The 25,020-nt window shown below is 38.6% G+C and overlaps 1 protein-coding gene across 3 annotated transcripts in view; it reads left to right on the top strand.

Moving 5' to 3' along the window:
* The window catches only part of SLC12A1 (solute carrier family 12 member 1), a 47,560-nt gene that overhangs the window by 17,753 nt on the left and 4,787 nt on the right, over positions 1-25,020 (top strand). For all 3 annotated transcript variants that reach the window (XM_009980725.2, XM_086620514.1, XM_086620513.1), the window contains 14 exons: positions 1,628-1,779; positions 3,396-3,503; positions 4,291-4,414; positions 5,325-5,426; positions 7,276-7,431; positions 9,135-9,234; positions 9,320-9,431; positions 13,294-13,434; positions 15,228-15,334; positions 16,177-16,259; positions 18,884-19,027; positions 20,975-21,106; positions 21,339-21,450; positions 23,814-23,900. In XM_009980725.2, the coding sequence (XP_009979027.1) occupies positions 1,628-1,779; positions 3,396-3,503; positions 4,291-4,414; positions 5,325-5,426; positions 7,276-7,431; positions 9,135-9,234; positions 9,320-9,431; positions 13,294-13,434; positions 15,228-15,334; positions 16,177-16,259; positions 18,884-19,027; positions 20,975-21,106; positions 21,339-21,450; positions 23,814-23,900 (1,660 nt within the window). The remainder of the gene's footprint in view (positions 1-1,627; positions 1,780-3,395; positions 3,504-4,290; positions 4,415-5,324; positions 5,427-7,275; positions 7,432-9,134; positions 9,235-9,319; positions 9,432-13,293; positions 13,435-15,227; positions 15,335-16,176; positions 16,260-18,883; positions 19,028-20,974; positions 21,107-21,338; positions 21,451-23,813; positions 23,901-25,020) is intronic.

Raw genomic sequence — 25,020 nt, 5'->3', positions numbered from 1 at the left:
TTCATCCTGTGGATTTATTATACAGAGAGATAGTTGTTTTGATTTTACTATATGTAAGAACAGTGGGGAAAAAAGCAGCAACCAGCAGAAACAAAAATCTCTGTTTGGCAGCTGGATTTTCATATAACATGTATAGTTACTTTTGCATTTGATCCAGTGGCAAAGACCACTAGGGTATAGTATCCATGAGCATAGTAAAGATTAAAGGAACCTCTGATCAATCTGCTGATCCTCTGTTCCTCATTCACAGTGAAATGACACATGGCTTCTACTACCTCTCACTAGTCTTACTGAGCACTCACGAGTAACAGGGTAACACACACATTTTGTATGTTATATGTCAAAGTCAGAAATCAATTCCCTGTCTTAAAGAAGATGCACTGCATGACTAGGTGCTCTACGATATTGGAATGTGAGGTAACAAAACGGACACAAGACTAAAAAGAAGACCTATACTGAAGCCATGAACACTACTGAAGGAATATGCAATTAAATTCTCATTACAAGAGCACAATAAATCTCTGTTCAAGAAAAATATTTTTCTTTTTCTATTTTAGTAGTACTATAAGAAAGAGTGTTGTAAATGACACTCTTCCATATGAGCAAATACCTCAGTACTGCATGAAAGCCCTGTGGGGTACTCCCTTTTCTGGAGATGAATCTCAAATCTTCTTGACTTCTGTGGTTCTTGTACTTTATGCAAAAGGTAGAATACTGGATTCAAGCTGCAGCTCAGGTTATTGCATTATTTGGATCTAAATTTCCCCGGCAATTAAAGTTGAAGTAGTCATTCTTCACTTTCTATTATAAATCTGCATCAATGCATTGTTCTGTTCTCACAAGAAATAGCTGTATTTTAACTTCAGAGCTGTCTACCTTTCACTGCAACACTTTTTTTTTTTTTCTTTCTGTTTGCATATTGGTTTGCTAAACAGATTAATGGTTACTTTGGGACTCTTAATAACAATGTTTTTGACATATTTGAAGATACCATATAAACTTACATTTTGGCCGCTAAAGATGTCGAGATCAGCACTCCAAGTTAACTCCATATGTTTCTTCCTATTTCTGGTGGCAAACAAAAAAAGAGCATAAATATTAATAAAACCAAAAAGAATATAGGTAATTTCTCCTGTTTAAATTTTTTCTCACCATATTGATATCAGTTGGGCTACGATAATTTGAACAGCTGAGGATCTGGGTCTCTAAAGCAATCATGTGTCCTTGTTAACCAAAAAAAAAGCATGTGCTTAGACTTAAGACCCTCACTCACCTGTTTCCTTTGAGTACTGGCACTTGGAAAAGCGGTCACAGGCAGACAATATACTTCTGAGTTAATTTATTGTTGATCTCTGTCTGGTTCTCTGCTCTCAGAAATATGCTAGTCCTCATTCAACAGGCCGATTATTTTAAAAGTAACAGAAGTAAATATTTGCTAAGAGACAACATGAGAAACTAAGCCACAACGCAGGGAAGTAATCTCTGCCCAACATGAAATGTTGCTCTTTGGGATAAGACTAAGGCAGCAGTTGTACAAAACGTGTGCAGACTAAGCATCAAAGTGTGGCAAGAACATTCTTCTGATGTCACAAGGAAGGAAAATAATAATATATCATTGTTTCCACAGCCTCCTGTGTTGTACGAGATGCTACTGGGAACATCAATGATACAGTTGTACCTGGAATGAGCTGCAATGGATCATCTGCCTGCGGCCTAGGCTATGATTTTTCCAGATGTGCAAGTCAGCCATGTGATTATGGGCTGATGAATAATTTTCAGGTTTTAATGAGATAATATGTATGATCATAAGCAATATATAAATACACAAGTACAAACATGCAAAACCATTATTTGCTGACAACTGCAACAGGACATTTACTTTTATCTAAAAAAAGTAAAAAGCAATAGGAATAATTAAAGGGAAAAGTCCCCTGCATTCCACATTACCTGCATACTGCCCATTGCGAGCCCTCCCAGGACTCCGGTAAGGTCTTCACCTCCTCTTTCAACAAGTACCATGCAGCAGTATATGCTGTAACACCTTCAAACTCAAAATCTAGACTTTACAGAGACCTCAGAAACTCCTGTCAGATGAGCAACTCATCTCATTGCTCTTCACACACAGATGTGATTTTACCTCAGGGGTGCTGTGGTGACTGTTAAAGGTTTGTGCCACAGTACAAAAACCGGAGTTCTGACTTCTTAAAAGAAAGTATCCAAAAAAAAATCGAGTGAAAAATCAAGTGAGAAGTAATGGAGTCTTTCTCCTAGGCCAGAGAGACACTGCCATTTTTATTCTTCAAAATAAAGCTTAGGCAAAGCATCAAAGTGAAGCGGTTCTTCTGCAGCCTGACAACCACGGCTCCCAGATGTCTGTTCAGCCCCAGTGCTTCACAGCCGCGAGAGGAGCTCACCACCCACCTGCACTTGCTTTTCAACTAGATTTGTAGCTTTTTAAGTCACTTGCTTTTTTCCCCGTGCACTCTGCTAAATGACTGGGCTGGGTAACCACCTTAAAAGGGATACGCTGTCCCTGTCACAGACTACTTTCCTTCTTTTCTTGAACATTCACTATCCTCACTCCCACGTCAGTTCAGCTGCCCAGACCCAGGGCAACCTTTAAAATCAGTGACATTCCTACAGACATAAACAGAGTTTCACTACTTGCATTTACCTTTGCCAGACTAAAGGCAGGGGGGGGAAAAAAAAAGTCCTCATCTGACAAATCTCCAAAATGAACTGTTTCCTTCCTACACACCAAAAAGCCTTGGGCAATCGCATCTGTCCACTTCATCTTTTAGCTTCCTTGTCTGGAAGCTAAACCAGCTCAACAAGCGTTTTGCTTCAGTGGTCACAGAGGCCAGTGCGGCCCCTCTGGGAGGGCTGAGGGAGGCGTGACAGTGACCATCGCAGCTGTTTGCAGCACTGCTGGTAGGCCAGCACAGGCAGTCATTACCTCTTTTTTAGTCATATTACAAAATTAAGAAAACAAACAAACAATCCAAACAAAAGAAAGTACTTTCAACCACATTTCGTACTTGGGTGCTTTTTGCTGCTGTTTCCCTTCTTGTGACAAGTTGACTATTTACCCATCAAGTAGAGGCTGTTACTTAGAGCAACCAGTTAGTAAAGGAGGTGAGAAAATCTCATGGCGTACTCGTCTGCCTCAGCTGACAGCTGCATACTTGTACAAAAATTTGGCTTTATCTCTGTTTATTTCTACTAAAACAGGAATAATAGTATTTCCCTACTTCGCAGTTGATTTATAGAATATTGAATTTAGAACTGTGAAAAGGAGAGACACCTAGAAACAGAATACTTAAAAGAGTCTGTAATCAAAAAGCGTAGCCAAATGCAAGCCTGACTATTCTTTTTTCCTTCTCTTTTCCCTAAAGGTGATGAGCATGGTATCTGGCTTTGGTCCTCTCATCACAGCTGGCATCTTTTCAGCTACTCTGTCATCAGCTCTAGCATCTCTTGTCAGTGCACCCAAAGTTTTCCAGGTAAAATTAAACTATGAATTTCCTATTTTACTTCAAAGACATACAATTCAGTTGAACTCTATGTGCCAAATGTGATACATGTTTAAACAACACTGACACGTGTGGCAGGAAGAAGCAGGCAAAACACTACGTAGAATGTTTGTCAACAGAAATAGTCAGGTCTTACCACCCTCATACAGGCGTGAGCATTTCGGATCATAATGTTCCTTTGATCAGAGCTCTGTTTTATTGCAGGAATGAGGAATACCCGTGTGCTTGTTATAGATAGCTTTAAGGCTACTTTCAGGATCACTTCTATCTCCTTACAGAAAGCCACCCTGTAAGCATAGGAGTGCCAGAAATATGCAGGAGTCCTCAGGACCATAAGATTCAGGTGCTGGCAAGTGTGCTCAAACAGGCAGTCCAGAAGTTGTCTGGGCAGCAGCAACGTGGACAGAATGAGAACAGAGGGCACGAGACAGAAAAATAATCTGTACAATTTACACCAAGCCACTGATTTGTGCTTCAGTGCTAATTTAGACTCTGTTCAGCTAGTCAGTTAACCTTTTTTTAAAGCAATGAGTAAGTATTAAATGTGCTTGTTTTCTCGCTATATAACAACATAGTAGGATATTGGCTTATCACCTTATTTGAATGTTGACGTGCCATAGCAGTAGATGTACTTGAAGTACTAAGAAAGATGGAATTTTTATTTAGCAAAAGCCTAGCAAGCTGTCACTCACAGACAGTGAACTTCTAACACAAGAAAGCACTGCTTAACAGAATTAAGTTCTTATTTGTCTACCAGGCTCTTTGCAAGGACAACGTCTACAAAGGGCTCCACTTCTTTGCCAAAGGATATGGAAAAAACAACGAGCCCATCAGGGGATACGTTCTCACTTTTGTGATTGCTATGGCATTCATTCTGATTGGTTTGTATATCACTACACAACTGCTATAATCCATGTTTTGAAATTATATAAACTGATATTTTAATACAACTATTAACTATGGTTAGAAAAATTTCTAGTCAAGTAAGCTCTGACATAAACCCAAGTACACTCAAAGCCCTGGTAGCAATTCCTTTGTTCTTAAAAAAGGCAAAAAGAAATCAATGGGGACTCTATTAATATCACAGCAACACTATGGCCTCAGTTTCAAAGAGGCGGAGTCAGTGCAATTCCAGTTTGCTCCTCTGGAAGAGGGCAGTTCTCAGAACTATATCAAATGAGGCAAAGTCACTTAGTTATAAGTTTCCAGCTTATATTGCACATAGCTCTGAGGTAATTCTGAGATAATTAGGAAGCCTACTCTCCCCAAGCCTTCCCCATGGTCAGTTTTCCAAATCCCAGTTTGTCAGTACTGGTGGTAGAAAATCTCAACTACTATATTTAGAGGTGTGGTGATTTTAAATTAGTTTTTCAAAGATTTGAAATTCAAACTGTGTGACACTAAGTAAACGCAAAGTTTAGTAGAGAGAATTCAGATTTCCATTTAAAAAGCAAAACAGTAAGTTTTAACTATGTCTTTTGTGAAACGCATCTGTCCTCTCAATTATGTATTTAAAATCCTGAAATTTACACCACATCTAAATCATTAAGAGCCAGTCTGTAGAGTCAGAGTATCAAGCATGACTCTGCATAGCATGTAAAATCATCATCAGCAGACACTACTTAATATGAGTATCAAGGTGGCTTTAAACTAGTACCACAGGAAATTACCCAAGCTCTCCCTGGATGACAAATTCAGATAGTGTTCAGATGTAATGCATTGTCAGAAAAAGCTATCCAACAATCTAGGAAACTGGTGTCTATGTCTGACTTGTCTGTGTGTGCCTTGCAGCTGAACTGAATACCATTGCTCCCATCATCTCCAATTTCTTCCTGGCTTCATATGCTTTGATTAATTTCTCCTGCTTTCACGCCTCATACGCAAAATCTCCAGGTGAGTTTGCATTCGCCGGTGATTTAAATGTGGGCTTCATAGCCTCATCTCTGCAAGTTTTGGACAGTATGTCAAAGAAAGCTGCAGTATCTGTAAAATATCTAATCTATGTGATCTGAGGTTTTACTGCTCTCATTGAATATGATGACATTTTATTTATCTCCAAAAGATAAAAATAATGGCTCTAGTCCTTACATTCTTCACAGTTGTACAGGATGGAAAAGACTTTGGTGAGCCCCACTGGAGCAGAAAAGCTCCTCCTCCAGGTGTATTTTTCCCCTCACTATCACACAACATGGGCGGATAAAAACCTGTGCCAACTCCAGCCACATAAAGTAAGCAAGGTACAGTGGGGAGCCATTATGCCCTTCTCCAAAGCTACAATGACATTTACAGGGAAGTTCATAAGGACAGCAATTGCGCTGGAAGTGATACTGCTTGGAAGAAAACATAGAACAAGAACAGGTCCACCTAACAGCATCAGCACAGCTCTGCAGTGGCTAGTAGCACAGTCATAGTGCGAAGCACAAAGAGGTCTTGTTCAAGGGTAACTTGAGAGCCCCTCTCTACGTTTGTGCAGCAAAGGAACATAATGACTTTTTCAGGCTTGTGCAACGCCACAGCAGAATAATTCCCATCATCTTCATGAATGAAGGGGTGACACCTTGAGGACTAAGACAGTCAGCTGAGCAACACTGGTTTTGGCACACAGGAAAGAATTTCCTGCCACTGTGAATCGTTTATTCAATTCAAGAAGCGAGGAATAAGTTTTTGATTTTCAGCGTGAAGAAACTGCATAATGCCTACATCAACTTCTTTCCTATAGACCTGCATGGTGCCATTTGCTCAGAGGGCAGAAAAGATGAGCACTTCTGCTAATTACCCGCACAGCTGAACAAGTGCAGATCTGCTCTACACGGCCTTGGATCTGCTAAAAATTACCTCTATAGACTTCATGTGTGTGCGTCTGACTATTCTGCCACTACTTAACATTTCAGACAAAACTGCAGCCATTTTTCCTTTCTCATTTCCTCCAGTTAAATTCTGCCAATCCACAGTGATAAACTACAATAATTGCAAGGCTGTAGGACAGCAAATTTCCTCGCAGCAGGACCTTCCCATGCCCACATCACAAAGATGATCCAAGACAGGGTTGCTCAGCTTCTTCTTGTATCTTCCGCATTTTTTCCCCTCTCCAAAGAGTCTGCTCTATAGAACACCTAGCAGAGACTTGCAAACCATGGAGGCTCACTGCTTGCCTCATCATTTTAATTACTAGCAGGGGATGGATGCAGTACTGCAGCTGAAGAGCAGCAGGAATAATATCTTTTTAAAGTCAATTGCAAATAATTTTCTTTTTCTACAGTGAGGCCAGGCAATTTCTAAGTTTAAAACAGGTGCGCTTAAGTATTGGCATAAACTCTCCTCTCAGCAAGTGTTTAGCTCCTATTAATAAGTTCTATGTATATGCATCAAAAGGACACAGTAGCCAACTGCCTGGAGTTACAGGAAAATCTATGTTCAGTTCTGAACCGTTGGACTTTAATTTGGCAAAAGTACATATTAACAGAATGGCTACTCAATGACAGGCTGGACAAAGCAGTAGGAAAAAGTTTGTAGTTAAAGGCTTGTAAGACCCACTACTCCATACGTATAGAAATCTACATCAGCCAACACCTGAAATATCTGTTGATACTCATGATGCCTGATAATTTGCACATATCACTCCCACCTCTTCTGACAGAACCTGAAACAAACTGCACATGGGTTTGTATGTGCAAAATCAGTGGATCACTATTTGATCAGTATATTTCATGCTCTTCCAATTTCCTCTATTCTCTTTAAACAGGTTGGAGACCTGCATTCAGATATTATAACATGTGGGTGTCACTTTTTGGAGCCCTGTTGTGCTGTGGTGTCATGTTTGTCATCAACTGGTGGGCAGCTCTTATCACTTATGCCATTGAGCTCTTTCTCTATATTTATGTAACATATAAGAAACCAGGTAAGGCCACAAAATCACTACTGTTTTGTGTATATGTTATGCAGGCACACTGGATTTGACAGGAATTAATTCTGCTTACAGAATTAGATCTTACTTTTTCTCCAATACCTTTCTTTAGAGGAAAGTCTGGAGCATCCCATTAAATCCCACTTTATATAATACAGATTAAGGTGATAGTCTGGTGAATTTTACCTTTTTAACAAGCACTTCAGGTATGGTTCAGGGCTTTGTGTAAACTTTCCAGCACACCAGTTTATTCCCACCATGTCTTTACAACATTTGGGCTTTTACTTGAGTATCACTCTTTTTTTATTTTTTTTCTTTTTTTTTCCCCCCATCCACACACAAAACATTACCTGAATTTTGCTGGGCTCTTAGCTGACTCATCTGGGTCCTCACTCAAAATGTAAACCTGCTGCCCATTATACAACATAAATGCAAGCTGAATTACTCATGAACTGATCATCTTCCAGCACCTCCCCACAATTCCTCAGTAAATCGAAAAAGATGAGCACACTTCACTGCTGGAAAAAAACTGCTTAGTCGCTCAGCAAATCACAGGACCTGTCCTCAGGTCTGTGCACTAAATACAATACAGCACTAGTATGAGACTGCACAGTCTGGTTATTCACATGAAGGACAAAACTAACCCAGGACCAGATTTCAGTGCTAACCATCTGAATTACTTCTGCAGTAGAAAAAAAATAATACAAATAAAAGAGGCAAGCTTCCCAGCAGAAGATGTGCTTTCATTGCAGCTAGCTTGGGGTAGCAACACCTGGTCTGAGCCTGTGTTAGTCTTTTCTGTGTATATTGCTGCACAGCTGTGTGTCCTCCCTATCTGTGCTCTCACGGCCACTGGCATGGTCTGTGGTTCTCTTCCTGTAAATATCATCAGCTGTAGGAGAACATACCCATCACAAGACAGTTGTCAAAAGCATTTGAGGACTTCTACCCTTTCCTAGTATATTGCTAGTGTCCTTGCTTCAAAGTAGCAGCTTAAAGCTTAGTTAAATTCACTGCAGACACTGTACAAAAGCGATCTATCTCCTGTTCTTCAAGAGCTTATTTACCAGGAACTGAAGGGTTCAGAAAAGACTAATATTCCTTAGAAAAAAAAAGACCTCTACACAAACCCCCACTTAGTTGCACTAAGTATCAGCTTTGTATCTTGGCATAACAGAACTTCATCAGCATTCATGTAGATCTCCAAGTGTGGAAAGCTGTTTCTTAGCTGTCTACATCCACCAAACGGCTGCACAATAATGAGAAAAGACGTATATGCCAAAACTGGTTTTGGAGAACAATTTTTGACCTATGTAACAGAACAGAGCTAATTGGAGCTAGCAACGTTCCTTCCTAACGGTTTAATTTGAAATTCGACACCAAATACATGACTCAGTGCTGTCCATTTTATACATGGGAGAAAGTTAAAAAGTTAATGGAACAGAGAAGAAAACAGGAAGAACATTCCCTACAATTTTTATATAAAGAATGAGACAATTTATTTGCATGTTTGTTTTTGCATCACACAAGCAAAACCTATTTTATTATGAAGCACAAAGAACAACAGCTCTATATCTATGAAGCGTGACAGAATATACCCTGCTTTGATTCATAGATAACATGATTGCTCATGTTTGCAACAGAACATAGGGAACAGCCCATGTTTAACATGCATTATTTATCTTCATTATATGCAGAAGTAAATTGGGGCTCTTCTACACAGGCTCTTTACTATATAAATGCCTTAGACAGCGCTCTGGCATTAACTACAGTGGAAGACCACGTGAAAAACTTCAGGTAAGATTTCTAGTGAAAAGTAGAATGGCTTATTCTGAATTAATACACCAACCAAATAAATAAAATCTCTTTTTCCTCCTAACAGACCTCAGTGCATAGCATTAACAGGAGCTCCTATGATCAGGCCTGCTCTGCTAGACATCACACATACTTTCACAAAGAACAACGGGCTGTGCATCTGTTGTGAAGTGTACACGGTAAGGTCAATTCACACAAATGTGAAAATTTAGCACCAGTGGGTGCTGCAGATCTCCATTACACATTCCACTCTCACTCAGCACACAATGTTCCCATTGGTGCCGATGGGCATCTGTGTAGACCATGAAAGAGATTCGCAATGAGAATGAATTTTGTCATAAGTCTTGACAAGAAAGCTATTGGCTGATAACGGAGCCTGCTGGTAAATGCCTCATTGAGATGCATTTCAGAGTTCATAATAGAAGGACCAAAAATGGTTTGAAAAAATAAAGCATTACAAGGAAAGATTTTTTTTTTTTAAATGGACAAAGCAAGGCTTAAAAAAACCCAAACAAACCAAAACCACAACAACTTAAAGGATTATAGTGCAAGAGTCAAATTACCTAGGTTCTATTTTCAACTTTGTCATTGATTTGCAGTGTTGGGGTTTGGCAAGTAATTCAGCTCTCTGCAGTGGTTTCTCCAAAACTGTAATAATGCTAATTTTGAGGATAAACATGCTCTTCTGAGATCTAAAGGGAGGAGTTAAGTATATTTCTAGTTATAAATACATAGGAAATGATGCATCTTAAAGGATGAAGATCTAGTCTCTCATTAGGACAGAACAAAAATAGATGGGTTTGTAGTGTAGAGGAGAAAATGTATTTTAAATATTACAACAATCTTTTAATTTTGAGATGAAAAAACATCCACTCATGGCACTAAAAGGGGCTGCAGAATCTAATACAGTCAGTCCAGGCAAGATAATGTACTTCTCTACAGGAGTGTAGAAATAATTCATTGATGCTGCCACACTGCAGAAAGGGAGTTCAGAAGATCTACAGGTGATTCTTCCCAAATCAAATGAATCTATAACGAGTGAATGGTCCTAATTCTTCTCTGCTGTAATTATTGTTGGTGCTCTATTCAGTAAGCATAGAATCAATTCCAGCAAGATCCTGAGACTATGCAGCTTCCTAAAGCTGAGTTTCAGCAAGTTTTCTGAATTCTAATATTAGTACTTTCTATGGAGAACTGAGATTTCTTTCCTGTCTATACAAAAAACTAAGTCTATTTGCTAGTATAAGCATTCTCATTGGTTTTGTAAATTATTATTTCTTCAGCAATTTAAGCTAAATTTAATTTTGTTGGTAATAGAAGTGTGACACAATGAACCTTTGTGATTGTCAAAAATGTAAAAAGCGGATGACAAAAATCCTAGGGACCATGTTGAAGAGCAGCCTACAATATATATCATAACAAACACAACAAAACTGTTTAGCCATAAATGTAACACCCAACATATTTTGACTCAAAAGCTGACAATGCTGCTCGCTATACATAAAGTTTAGAGACACCATGCCAGACAGAACATCTTCCACTCCTTTTTCCCAAAGGGCAGCAAGAAACTTTCCAGCAACATGGTGACAGACAGTCCAGAGATAGCTAAAATAAATATGGCAACTGAACATACAGGTGATTTAGAAGTTATTTGTCTCTGAGGTTGTGGCTGCACGTTGGCTTGAACAGTCTGAGTTTCCAGTAAAAAAAGCTATTCTGCTTTTACTCCTTGCCTTTATGCAAAATATTTTTGCAAGGTTAGTCTTCACTCAGTCTGCAAATTCACGGGACTCCTTGTACAATTGCACAAACATTAATACTGATACAAAGGAAGAGTAAGGAAGGACACAGATAGGCTATCATCTGACAGAAGGGTGGGATGTTCCCTTGGCCAGCAGAAATATTGTGCAAGCCAGTTGTGAAACTATCCTTATGTACTCTCCTTAGAGAGACTGGGAAGAAGGGTAAGACTTTTTTTTTTTCTCCTCTCTTTACCCATAAGGGAACTTCAACCTTATTGTTCAGCTTCTTATTCCCAGAGTCTTCACACTAGTCTTCCAACAGCCAGGATCAAATTGTTCATAAGTTACACCCATTAAATCCAAACAAACTTCAGTAAATTTACTGTCACCAAAGAACGTAGCACAATCTCATTAAAGAAAGATCATGCAGATTCTCCCATCCATCCCCTTGTAGTACACAAATAGCCATACGGAGTTCAGAAATATACATGAGGGACAACACCAGAGCAAGCATCAACCCAGCGTATTTTTGACCAGGTCAGAACTCACTTTTTTTATATACATATAATTCTAATGAAAAAGGCACAGATGAAAACATGACATATGAAACCTGCCAGGTCATTCACAGCTTCTTTCTCAATGCTATTTTCTGGGTTTTTTTAGGTGGAACTAGCTGGAAAGTTTAATTTGAAGGCCTTGCCTCCTTTTCTAGCAGCCAATGCCAATTCACTGAAAGTAAAAGTATTGCAGTTATTTCTACATCTATATAAATGTACAGTACACACCATTTTCTTCCAGGAAAGCAAAACCCCCCACCTTTCAGTAAGGCTGCAGTTTTGAAAGAAGGACACTTCAGGTTTACATTCAAAATCACCTTTTAGAAATTGATTTTGAATTAAGTGATCCTTCCCATCTTATGGAGAGAATTTCTTTTAGTATGGCTTTTATGCTGTTCTTAAACAGGAAGTAAATTTTGAGCTTAAAGTATTTGCCATGGACAACAAAAAATTTAAATCTCCCTCAGTTTTATTTTAATCAGTTTCCCAGCGTAGCAGAAGAAGCTACCATATACTAATTTACTTTAAAAGCAAAAGATTTAAATACGAATTTTGAAATACAATCTCCTGAGCATGATTTTAACAAGCATTCCTAGTTTTGTATTATAGGAATCTTCTACCAATTTCTCTAGTTATCTGTTCCATTGGAACCAAAATTGCAACTTACTAACACTCTCAAAAACATCAGAAATTTTAAAAAGCGCAAAGGAATGAATTCTGCATTAAATGAAACTAAAGTTCAAATATCTAACAAACTAATCTGGTACCACTCCTCAGGTTAGGCAGACAGGAAAGCTCACTGGATTCCAAGTGCTTCCAAGCTAGTTCCCTCCTTCTGGCACATCTAATTACTACTTCTGTCTCTGATGTTGATGGACATGCTCCCACAGCTTACAATTCTGCTCTTCCTTTCTGCCTTGGACAGTGAAGACCTGTCCAGCCCGACAACACTAAAACCAGTATCTAAAACTCTTGAGTGTTCCTCTCAGTTTCATCTTTACTGCCGAAGATTTGGACTACTGATTCAGCTTCCTAAAGACAACATGACTTAAGCAAACCTTAAACCAAACTTAAGAGCACCGATTTTCAAAATCAATTACAGTCCAGATACATGCTTCCCAAACTTATCTCAATCTTTCTAAAGGCCAGGCTTTCAAACTTGATGCTGTCCCTGGGCCTAATCTTTTTGGGACCTAATGCCAGCCTATTCTCTACTGCCAAGTCAGTGTATCATGTCTTGTGACTTGGATATGTACATGGATTTTGTCTCATCGAATTACCAGATGGCCACTGGAAGAACTGCTGACAAAGGCATTTACATCTTTAATTGTATGGCAACAACCCTTTTCTTCTACTTTTAGTAGATAGGAGCTTAACCATGTGTATTTAGATCTGCTGAGACTTGTTTACATAGTCAAGTCAGGGAGAGACTTTATTCTCTCTAAGATGTTTCATCATACCTTAGATCTTTTTCTAAGATGTTACAATCTATAGTAGTCTTTCTTTCTGTCAGAATCACTATATTTAAGTAGCATTAACAGCCTCAGCCCTCTCAAACAGAATGTGAATTATGTTAGCAGCACCGTTCTTTTCAAAGGGCTGGATCTCTATGGACCCATTTTGGAAACATATTTTTCTGACTCTCTCCATTCGCTCCCACAGCAGACTAGGTAACTCCTTTAAAATCACTGTGTGATGTATAATACAAAGCCTTCTTAATAATATTTTATTGTATCATGCAGGGACCACGCAAGCTGTGTGTTAAGGAGATGAACAGTGGCATGGCAAAAAAGCAGGCCTGGCTCACAAAGAACAAAAGAAAAGCCTTTTATGCAGCAGTGGCAGCCGACAGCTTCAGAGATGGAGTCAAAAGTCTACTTCAAGTAAGCTTTTTGTTTACAGAACACAGAGTGTTACATCAAAGCATCCCTTTATGTAAAGCTTCACTGTTTTCGTGTTAAGAAGTCCTATGTATATACAGATAACATTATAAACAGAAAGGGCATTCTGGGGGTACATGTATTTATATTACAGGTTATTTCATAAAGAGATCTAGTTCTGGGCTATGGAATTATGAAACAAGGCAGACTGATTCTCTCCTAAATGAACAAGACATTATTATAAAAAAAGAGAGGCATCTACAGGGCAACATATGAATGTCTATGCAGCCAACACTTGATACACTTCAAATAAATTCTATTGTTTGGTATTATGCAGCATATTAAATATCTGAGAATATTTTTGCATTCATTGAAAACTGAAAAGGCATAATATCCATTTTCTGCAAACAGACAGAACGCCGTCTAAATAAAAGTCTGCAATATTTTTCTATTACTCTAAGAATACGGCAGATCATTTCCAACAGTCCATTTAAAATGGCTTAATGAAGGCACAGAGGCACTGTTTTCATATTTCCCATCTCCCTCTCTCTCACACATATATGAATATTTAAACATACAGGTTCTGAGGCAAAACATAGAGAAAATTCCCATCTTTTGCCCAAAATACACTGCTGAAAAGACATCAGTGCAAACTGAGACAGTATGGAATCAACTAAAATACTCTGGGTAACAGTCACCCACTGGTAGTCTACCAGGACTCTTTGTACACCTACTGGATGCACAGTACAGCTGAGCAAGATGAAATATTACTAATAAAGATCTCTTTGTTCTATTAAAGCCTCACAAGGACACTTCATCTTGATTTTATACTTTTGCCAAAGTCAACTACTGGACTGCAAATAATCCCCTTCCAGCAAACTGAAGGGCAACCCTATCATCATTATTGTAACCTAAGGACATCTGCATTGCTTCTCCAAACAATTATTCATTTCAGTGTAAGCAGTGCAGATGTATCAGTGCTACTAAAAAAAAAAAAAAACACCACCTAGGTTACAACAGTTTTTATCTAGTTTCTTTTTGCTAGTAGTAAAAATGGGCAAGTGTAACAACTTGAAAAGCTGGTGTATTTGTGCCTCTCCTCCTGAAGGTTCCAAATACATTGAGTATTTAGATTTCTATAAAGATCAGGTTAGCTGAATCTTGATTGACAACCCTTACTTGTTCAGGTTTTGGCATCCAGGCCCAGTTTTGGAGGCAATCTAATACCCTGACAAACCATTTGTTCTTGCTGTTTATAAACTCTAATTTTATCTATAAAGTATGCTCATTTAATTTCAGATAATCTTTTGGAAAGACTACAGCAAGCAGAATAGCAACATTTTCTAAGTTCAAGACAAAAACTATTCTTAAGAGGATATGCCTTCCCTGCACATCTGGGGTGTTTTAAGAGACTTCAGACCCAGTTCATCTATTGAGTATTCCAAATCTAATGAAAGTTTTATGCTATTATGTTGGAATAAGCATACAAACAGTGCTTGAACTCTCTCTTGATTCCAAGTTATTGAACCATTTTAATGAGAACATGTCAGAAGAAATGCAAATGAATGCTAATTTAGCAAAACTACGTTTCTGTCATCTAAAATCATTTATAGTTGGAATGATTTAGAGTTAATCTTTCTGCTTTCTGCATGGGTATGAGCATGAAGGACGTTCATGAAATGCAATCTAGTTGTAAGTGTCTCCAGAACATTACTTCAGTTATCTTTGCCATTACTTTTCATTTACAGTAAAAGCATGTGCGTGTACCTTCTCAAGCAGTGTTTTAATATCGTTAGGCCTCAGGCTTGGGTAGAATGAAACCAAATACCTTGGTGATTGGATTTAAGAAGGACTGGAGAAATGCCACTGCCACACAAGTTGAAAACTATGTGGGCGTTATACAGTAAGTCACAGTACAGCATCTCCTTTTTTACTCCTCTTAGATTTAATACAGCATTTCCATACAGAATTTGACGTGTAGAAACAATGTAGAAAACAGCTACAAATCTGGGTTCACACATGCTAACTCTGTAACAGAAGCTTCTGTCCATTAAAAAAGGCTCCTTGGATTCACACACCTAGTAAGATCTGCTTAGCAAACATCCGGCTCTGTCAGAGCTGATGTGGCTTGACAAGGCTACATAAGTAAGGAAGCTGCACTGCTGTCATCAGTGCTTTTGCAGAACTGTATTTTCCCATTTTAGTGGGCAGAAGCTCAGAGGAAAACAACCCTAATGTACATACTTAGAGAATAAGAGAACATCATGGAATTCTTTTAAGCCTAGGAGACAGAGGAAGAGCCTTGCTTCAAATCTCATGTGTGCCTAAGGCTCAGCAGCTCTGTGGGTTGGATTTAGCCAGGAAACAGTCATTTAGAAACAGGCTTCTCATAGATTCTTGCTCAAAACTCACCTGTAAAGCTGAAGAGGGTTAAAGAACAACAAAACCCACCCCGGCTTTTTTATTTCCTCAGAGAAGGGAGAAAAAAAAAATAACTTACCCGATGGCAACCTAGTGCCTAAAAAGGGTTGTCAGAAACACCCGTTTCAGGAATAGTCTATCTGTTCCCATGCCCAATGATAATCTTGGGCAATTCCTTCTACAATTTTACCTAGAGCAGCCTAGTACATGGTAGTAATGCCTCCCTGCAAGCACTAACACTTTTACTGATCTGCTCAGAGTAGCTTTCCTCATTAACATGCATGGTGTGAAAGGACATTTATTCTTCTTTTTCTTTCTTTTCAGTGATGCCTTTGATTTTGAGCTCGGCATGATTATCGTCAGAATTAGCCAAGGATTTGATATATCTCAGGTCCTCCAGGTTCAAGGTATGTGGTGACTCAATAGCTGACTATCTACACTGGTTACATGCTCAGCACAAGAAGGAATCTGACTGACACTCTTAGGGTCATCATCTGGTTTCTAGAACAGTTCCTGCACCTGTAACTTCTACAGTTCCTCCTTGCTTCTGCAGTTTCAATCCTGGCCGAAATCCTTGCTGAAACACTGGCAGTGACAGAAGGCGGCCAAGCCTCAGACATTAAGGGGCTCTGCACATCAGAGAACTCAACTCCCAAAGCACTTCCAGCTAAGGCATAGACTAAAGCAGTAAAAACATGCTGTGCCACAGCAACCAGTCACTCTGCAGCATGTTTCCTTCGTGCTTTTGGTGCATCTTCCTCCCTCTGCCTATCTGAGATCTCTGGGACTAGCAGGAATCAGGAAGCTGTACTTTGGTATCACCTCTAGGGAGCACTGGGGCCCAGAAAGTTCCCATTCATGCAAAAATCTGAAACCCACAGGAAACATCAGTCATCTTTTTCACCTTTTTGTTTGTTCTCCTTAAGTTGGCAGTGCATATCTCAGGGGGAAAGGGAAAACCTTCCACCACACCACAACCACTCACCGAGACATGCCATCTGGTTGGAAAATGCAGAGGGAGACAGAGCATGCAGGCAGTTGCACCTAAATGAGGGGCTTCCGAGAGCCACATATAATAGTGGCCTCCGTTATTCCTGTTCATTTTTAGGACACAGAGGTTACCGGTTCCTCAGGTACCCTGAGGAAGGAATGACTCCATATAAAAACCCCATGAGAACAAATCTCTAGGTTTTCAGCACGATAATTTTCCCACTTCTCGTAAGTTTGTCTACTTAAGCAGACAGATACAGCCTAAACTTCGACCTTACTCCTACTGTCCCTTGTCCTCCCCACCAGATAAATGTTTGGTGTTATAAATGAATTAGATAAAATCTTTGGACAAGGAATACAGGCAGGCACGATCAGAACGGCGACTGTTTGCTGCCGCCTGCTGGAAGGCTGCATCCAGCTGCTCCCCCGGTCCCAGGGACACAGGCGGCGCTCAGGGCTACTGGGGAGAAAGCACATAAATACCTTAGCTAATTAAAACCAAAATCAACTCCCCATTAAAGAGGACGAATTCTAGGAAGAGGCAACCCTCGAAAGCAAGTCACCTCTCAGAATTAAAAGGCGCCAGAGACTCCTTTAAGAAAGAAGGGGTAAGTGAATATTCACCCAACAGACTCTCTGGCAGCCTGATGTGCATGGAGAGTTACAGGGCAAAACTAGGGGGACTTGAGAAAAATTTCAAACTCATCATGCTTTTTTTCCTCCCTCTTGTTGATACCTCAAAGAGATCTGCCTCTTTGCTTGCTGTAAGTCAGAAACGGATTGCTCAAAAGATACAGTCATCAGAACACCAGTGAAGTTACAGCAAATACCAACTTCACATTCTTACAAACTAGCAAACGTTCTCCAAGTGTTAAGACATAAGGAGTCAGGAAGAATTAGCAACATGAGGGAAAAAAAAGGAAAACTCTCAAACGCGAAGAAATGTTTTGAAGCAGATATAGAGTTTCTGTAATGGAAAAAGAAGAGATCATTGTATTCTATTATACTTGCTAAAGCATTAACAGAGAAACTGAAATTTTAGTTTTGAGTAACCATTAAGTTAGTGACTAACATCATGTCTAATAATCAGAAGCACATGGCTGTCATGGATTCTAAAGTAAAAGAAATTATATTATTTTCTGTTGGCAATTGACAGTGCCAACAATGCTAATAATGCATAGCTAGTGAGGGTTTGGGGTGGTGGTTTGTTTTTTTTTTTAAATTCATTGTCTTAAACGAATTTACCTCACTCTTAGTCCATGTATTACTCAAATAGAAGTTTTCCTTATGAAAAAAGTTTTCTGCAGGCAAATGCCTGTATCATCTTAATCAGTGCCTCACCATAATATATTCCACAATAACACATGGTACCTTTTTCTTACCAAAAGTCTAATATTGCTAAGATGAAACTGCTCTCTTATATTACTGAATTCACAGAATTGGTTAGCTAAATCTTAAATCTTTGCAGCAAATGCTGAAAAAAAATAAAACATTAAAAATATTTCAGCATAGAAACAAATCGCATGTTCAGGATCCTTACGTATTTCTGAGAATCTCAAAGTCCAAAGCTACATGACCTTTTTCTTAGGATAGGGACCCAAGGGCTCAAACTTCATTCATCAGCTTTCTCGCTTCAGGAAAACAGCTATCCTAATGCATTTTCAAATTCTTGGGTAAAGGAAACAAACCAACCAACCATCAAACATAACTCCATAAAAAGTATCTCATGTACCTATAAAATACAGTAATACTGAATTTGATTTGGTAGAGGAAATGTGAGCAGCTGAACAGCAAATTAATACACACCACTGCTGTAGCTGTGGGCACCCTAAGTTAGGGCTTCCAGAGCTGAATTCAGCTTCCTCCTCCCTGTTTGTTTGCAAGGAAAAAGCATCTTAAAAGAGTTTTTCCTGACAGCAGTTTTACATTGTGTACAAAGTACCACAACAGCAATTGCATCACCACCATTACTTCAGTAAGTGATTTAATTTAAAACAGAAAGTGATGTGTTACCAATTCTCTTACTTTTCCCAATACACAGAGGAATTAGAGAAGCTGGAGCAGGAGAGATTGGCACTGGAAGCTACCATTAGAGAAAATGATTCTGAAGAAGGAAAAAGCGGCATCTGTGGATTCTTCAGAAAAGCCACCACGCTCAACATCTCAAAACACGAAACAAAAAAAGGTAAGTTCCAAAATGACAACTTCTTCCCTATCTTTCGATGCATCCCATTTTCACCAATATGCAAACTTGGACTTTGACTCCAAGGCCAAAACTCCTGAGTCACACAGAAGCCCCTGCAACAGGACCTACCCTGTGCAAACCTGCCTTGGTGGTCGCAACCATGTAATGCAGACTAGAGTGAGCGTCCTCTGCTGGTAGGACGCGCTATCTCGTACAACACAACTAATTGTTTTTTTCCCCTCATTTGCTAGATGAACTTCTCAGCTAAGCTGATGTTGAGTTCTATTTGCCAAAAATAGAACATGGTTATTAAAGTTGGAGGAATATAGAACAAGTTGGGTTTTGTTTTGTTGTTTTTTTTTTAATAGGGTGTTTTCAGTTTTTAAACAGAGGCCTTTTTTTTCTCCTCTTTAAAGAAAACAGGAACATATGCACAATATTTAGGGAACGAGCGGTCTCATGTTACTCAACATACACATATAAACCCAGTACCCAGCTGAAAATCAGGTAAAAATAGCACTATTTCTCTATATTCTAAGCATAATTTCGTAAAAATGCACAAAAGAACGTGGTAAAAGTACTGAAAGTACATATAAAGCATGCTGTCAAACAACTCATTAACACATACCTTAAATATATAGGGGATGAAATCAAAATTACATTTCAGATATAGTACAATGATACAGAAGTACAGACAGAATTAAAGGTCTCATTTCACAATTGCTAGGCTGTAATGATAATGACCCACCTGAAACCATGCTTGTACACAGACAAGTATTTTCAGAATTTTCACCTGCAGAGACTATTACATCTGGCTGTGCATGCAACTCCCACAGGTATCAAGAAGATCTACAGACTGAAAACATAAAATGTCATTATTCTTTACTTGGCAGACTTCAGCATATTTTGCAGACTCAGTAGAATGTATTTTTATAACAAATGCCACAAAAATGTGCACCCCTGTTTCAACTACCCTTTTCCATTCAGTCCAGAAAGGCATAAAGGAAATACAGGTTACACACTTTGGCTCTATATATGAGACAGATGATGTCAATAAATATCTCTGCCTCTTCGTTTTGCTTGTACATTCACCCTCCCCAGAGTTGTTGCATCTTCCAGCATAGATGCTAGAACTGTAGAGAAAAGCCAATAACTGCTTTTGAACTATCCTGTCCACATTCTAGAAATACAGGAAAACCAAACAAAGCATTTTCAGAACCCAGCAGATCAGAGCAAAGTCTCTAAAGAAACTTGTCTGCTCCATTTAAAATACTGCTCTGACACGGTCTCTTTGAAATCATTGAAAGAGAAGCAGTAATAAAGCCACAGGCTTCAAAAGATGGAATGAGAAAATACAGTTAGTACATAGGCAAGACTGCACCTTTCAAAGCCAGCAAAGTGAACAGCAAGAATCAGTGTTTATTTTCAATTAACAATTACCCCCTCAAGCATCAGGAAGTTGCCATATATGCTTGTTTTCTGCCTTCCAGTCTCAGCTCCACCTGTGCTCTCGCTGTACCCCATCATCCTTCTTTGTCCACCATCACAGTGCATTTCAGGGAGCATTTTAGAACAGACAGCCGAGCTTGTAAATGATGCTAAATGATGCCATTTACTTCTAAAAATCTATCAGACATTTCCCAATTGCTTTTTAAGGCCCCAGTGAATTTTAGGTTAACTAAAAAGATCTAGAGAACAAATAATCAGACAACCCTTTTCAAGACGTTATAATCTAGTGACAAAGTATTACACCAGCTTTGGTTCATGTGCGTACTGGTATATTAAAAGTCCACAGCATCTGTGCTGTAAATTTTTTCAGATTTAAAGTAGAGAAATTGTGTGAGAAACAGTTCATTTTTCTGAAGCTTTCTCTCCACTTGGCTCCTTAAAGCTACTCATTGCCTCACTTGTCAGAAATGGTTCCACATCTTTTCTTTCTCATTACAGAGAGCACCATTAACACAACACAGTCAATGCATGTGGGTGAATTCAATCAGAAGCTGCTAGAAGCCAGTACTCAATTTCAAAAGAAGCAAGGAAAAGGTACAATTGACATTTGGTGGCTCTTCGATGATGGAGGTAAGGAATTTAAGAAAGAATCGCAGGAAGACAGATTTCTGTGTTACCAAATATAAAAATAGACTTGGCAACTTGCAGAAAACTGTTTTCTTTTAAGATTATGTAGTCACTTTTCTGTCTGGCATAATTGTTTTAAGATTAGTTTACATCCAACACTGCTGATGTCAAGGATGGAATTTTTACCACACAATGCACTAATTTGATCTTCCTGCAATTTTTTATGTCCTTCCAGGTCTAACAATCCTAATTCCTTACATTCTAACTATCAGGAAGAAGTGGAAAAATTGCAAATTAAGGATCTTCACTGGAGGAAAAGTCAATAGGATTGAAGAAGAAAAACTAGTGTAAATATAATTGTATTTGTCTCACTGTTCAAAGAGTTTGAATTGATGCTGAATATAGTGCATACACAGCAGGAAACTGGGAATTTCTCAGCACAACTGGTTTGTTGTACTGCAAGCAGCATGAAAAAACCCACCAATGTACTTGATAGAAAGGTGCTGAGCTTACGGCGTAGCCCTCAAGGCTCAGTGCAAATGGTAATTACCAAAGGAAAGGTATATCCAGCAATTTTTCCCATTAATAGATCATATTCCCTTCTCTAAGAAGAGCAGTCTGCACTCTGTAATGAGAATATAATTAGTTTTATGGGATTTACATGAGACTGTCCAGTTAATAGTGAGTGAAATTGCACATGAAGCTTCTCATATGCAAATACTACAGCTCACATAAATGTGATTAACCATAGTGAAATGTAAAGAAGTTAAAGAGAAAGTTAATCAACTTTAAGACCAAGTTGATTTCACTTTGCTTTTTAAAAAAAGACAAGATTTCATAATCATCATTTGCCTTCAAGGAAATGAAAGGTACTAATATAAACTTATTATCCTCATCACTGTATATATGATCTTTTCTTCCAAAGCACTTTACACGCTAGAGACACAGCCATTTCTCCACCGGTGGAAGCAGGCAATTTGGAATGGAAGTCAGTAACTGCTTAACAAAGAGCAGCAGCACCATGTAGCAAGTTAGAAACAACATACCCAACCAAAACTCAAGTGAAAAACAAACGAGAGGGATGCAGGGACAGGAGTTAGAATTTCACCAGCATCACTAGGATCCAAGTGGAGATGATGACATGTTTCCTCTGAAACACAGCTGCCACAGGGATGCTCCCTTAAGCTTTTGCTTTCACATAAAGCAAACTTAACTCCACTGTGGTTCTGTCAATTGTAAGGATTACCCTAAAGTTAACACACTTCTGTAGAAGAGATTCACAAGTGTTTATACAAACTATTCTTATCATTGGTTAACAAAGCCTCACAGCTGCTCAAGGACCTGCAGAGAAGTGTTCTCTGCTTCCTGTCCAGAGCCTGCCCAAGCTTGGCTGTTCAGGACCACAAATGGCCCCTGGATCTGGGCACTCAAGTTACCAAATTTTGTTGAGAGGATGTAGGACGTTTGACATCAAAAGGGATTTGTCAAAACCTGACAGATTTTCAGAGGCAGTTCTGGCACCTGAATACACTACTTGTCCTAAGAAACCCAGAGTGAACAGCATGGTCAGTACAGTTGACAATGACCTAGTTTGTCTCCAAGGAAACAATATGTGTATGTATTTCTACCTAAACACTAGCTTTCCTCAAGAGCACATGGTACCCACCACACACAGAAGCCTTCAAAGAGACAAACCCAGAGGCCGGGTGGGTTTTCCATTCCCTGAGTAGATCTAATACAACATCCGAATACAACTTCATCCACTGTATTTCCAATTCAGAAATTGAATTTATCTGGACTTTTGCTAGCACGCAATTTCTCAAATATCAAAACTGGTCCACACAAGTTGAGACTTTGCTCTTCTTGGTGTTCGAAACAAGGATTGCGCCAAAAGACATTAAGATTTATATAAGCATTAGGTACTTATAATATAAAAAAGAACAAGTAAATTCTCAGGTCATAAGAAACTATGTATTTTTGTCATAGTTTGCTCCTAGGAAATTCCTTTTCAAATTCCAAAGATTACATGCTAAAAAAAAAAAAGGGAGGGGGAGGGGTGAAAAAAAAAGATACACATTCTCAACCAAAGGCAAAACTCACCTAACCAAACCTCTCTAACCTCAACACAAACACACACAAAACTATAAACTATTCCTCCTACCAATTGAGGCAGAAAAGCCAAGTATTTTCTTTTGTGAAAACATGTAAAGACAACATGTGAGTAGATCAATATAAATTCATAAATGAAAAAGATTTCTTAAGTATTGCACATTTTCACCAACATACACACTACCAGTGTTGCACATACTCCATGCCTAGAATTCTCGTAATAATAGAATAACAGAAGCCTTCTCTAAGTATTGGAGAATTCTGTCCTACTGTATTTTCAATATTTTTCCTTTAAAATTCAAGCCTTTGCAAATACTTCAAGTACCATTTTTTTCCCAAAATGTAAACACCCTTTCCTCTGTCTGCTATTCATTTCCATTTTTTGTGATTTTCATCAATCATCAGTTAAATGAATTATACTACAGCAATTGCATCAATCCAGTTCTGTAATTGGAAACTGAAACACTAAAGCATTTAAAGTAATTTGTCATATAGTTAAAGATAATGAGACAACTGTGTTTGATATCTTAACTCATTTATGCGCGCTCTTTGATGCAAGGCACTCAGAAATATAGTAATAAAATGTTCTCTTTTTTTTCAGGATGGCTTCACTTCTAAGCAAATTCAGAATAAAATTTGCTGATATTAATATCATTTGCGATATCAATATAAAGCCCAACAAAGAGAGGTAAGAAGCATTACCAAAATCCATTATTTAGCAGCAGGCCTGTATCAGGAGCTTGCTTCTTTTATGTTGAGCATTAAAAAAACCCAAACACACCACAAAGAATAACTCTGTCAAGTTAGTGCAATCATTTTCCAAGTACCTATGGCATGAAAAAGAATGGAACCTTTTAACAATCGCAACTCAATGGGTCAAAACTATAGGCAGCCTTTTTCTTTACGTTGTAATGATAAAACTTAAGTTTAATAAAGACTAATCAGACACCATATTTATGAGCCACTAAATTTAACAGGCATTTTATGATGGCTTTTCATAGCTATTTAAGTTGCAATAGACTTCGCTTCATCATATTCAGTCAGTCACCATTCTCTTGTAAACTCATCATCTCTGCGAACTCAAGCTTCTGGGTTTTACCATGAATTCATAAGCTTCACATTTTTCTGGCCAAACATAAGCATACTTCTCCTTTCCCATGAGGACAATATTATAATACTCTCCTATCACTCAAATATAATGAAAGTTCCATGTTTTTAAAAATTAACTTATCTACAGGATTAATGCTCTTAGGCAGGGGTTCGGAAGTTGGTAAAACAGTGCTCAGGAAGCTCCACCTCCAGCTGTATTAGCTAAAAAAATAAATCTTCAAGTCCTTGCTTTCTAAAACATATGTCTATAGAAATCACCTATTTCTGCTGCTTTACGTAGACAAAATTATGTAGTAGGTTGCTTAGGGAATAACTGAATCCTAACTCAATTCACAATATTGCTGTTGGTCTTAAAGATCCTCTGAAAACGTTCTCACCTTGCTATGCTCTCTTCCACTCCATCCCTCACTCCCTTCTTGATAGGTCCATAGCTATTTTTCATAGTCAAAGGGCTCCTCCACCCAAAGCCTTTTCTCTGAGTTCAAGTGCAATCTCAGGTTAATCTCTTAATCCTTTTGTGTCCCGTTTCTCCACATGCACATAACTTTGCAAAAACAATATTAGATTCACCAGTGTTTCTACAGTGCGTTGGAGATTTTGACTTAGGAAATGCAATTAAAGAATATAAAGATTTTATTACTAGATACCTAACGTCACTTATCAGCACCCTCTTGGCCTCTCAGTTAATATGATGTAAT

This window comes from Tauraco erythrolophus, chromosome 14, assembly GCF_009769465.1.
Source record: "Tauraco erythrolophus isolate bTauEry1 chromosome 14, bTauEry1.pri, whole genome shotgun sequence".
In the NCBI taxonomy this organism is placed as follows: Eukaryota; Metazoa; Chordata; class Aves; order Musophagiformes; family Musophagidae; genus Tauraco; species Tauraco erythrolophus.
Note: the sequence above shows the minus strand (reverse complement) of the source record. Positions and strands in the feature narration are given on the sequence as shown.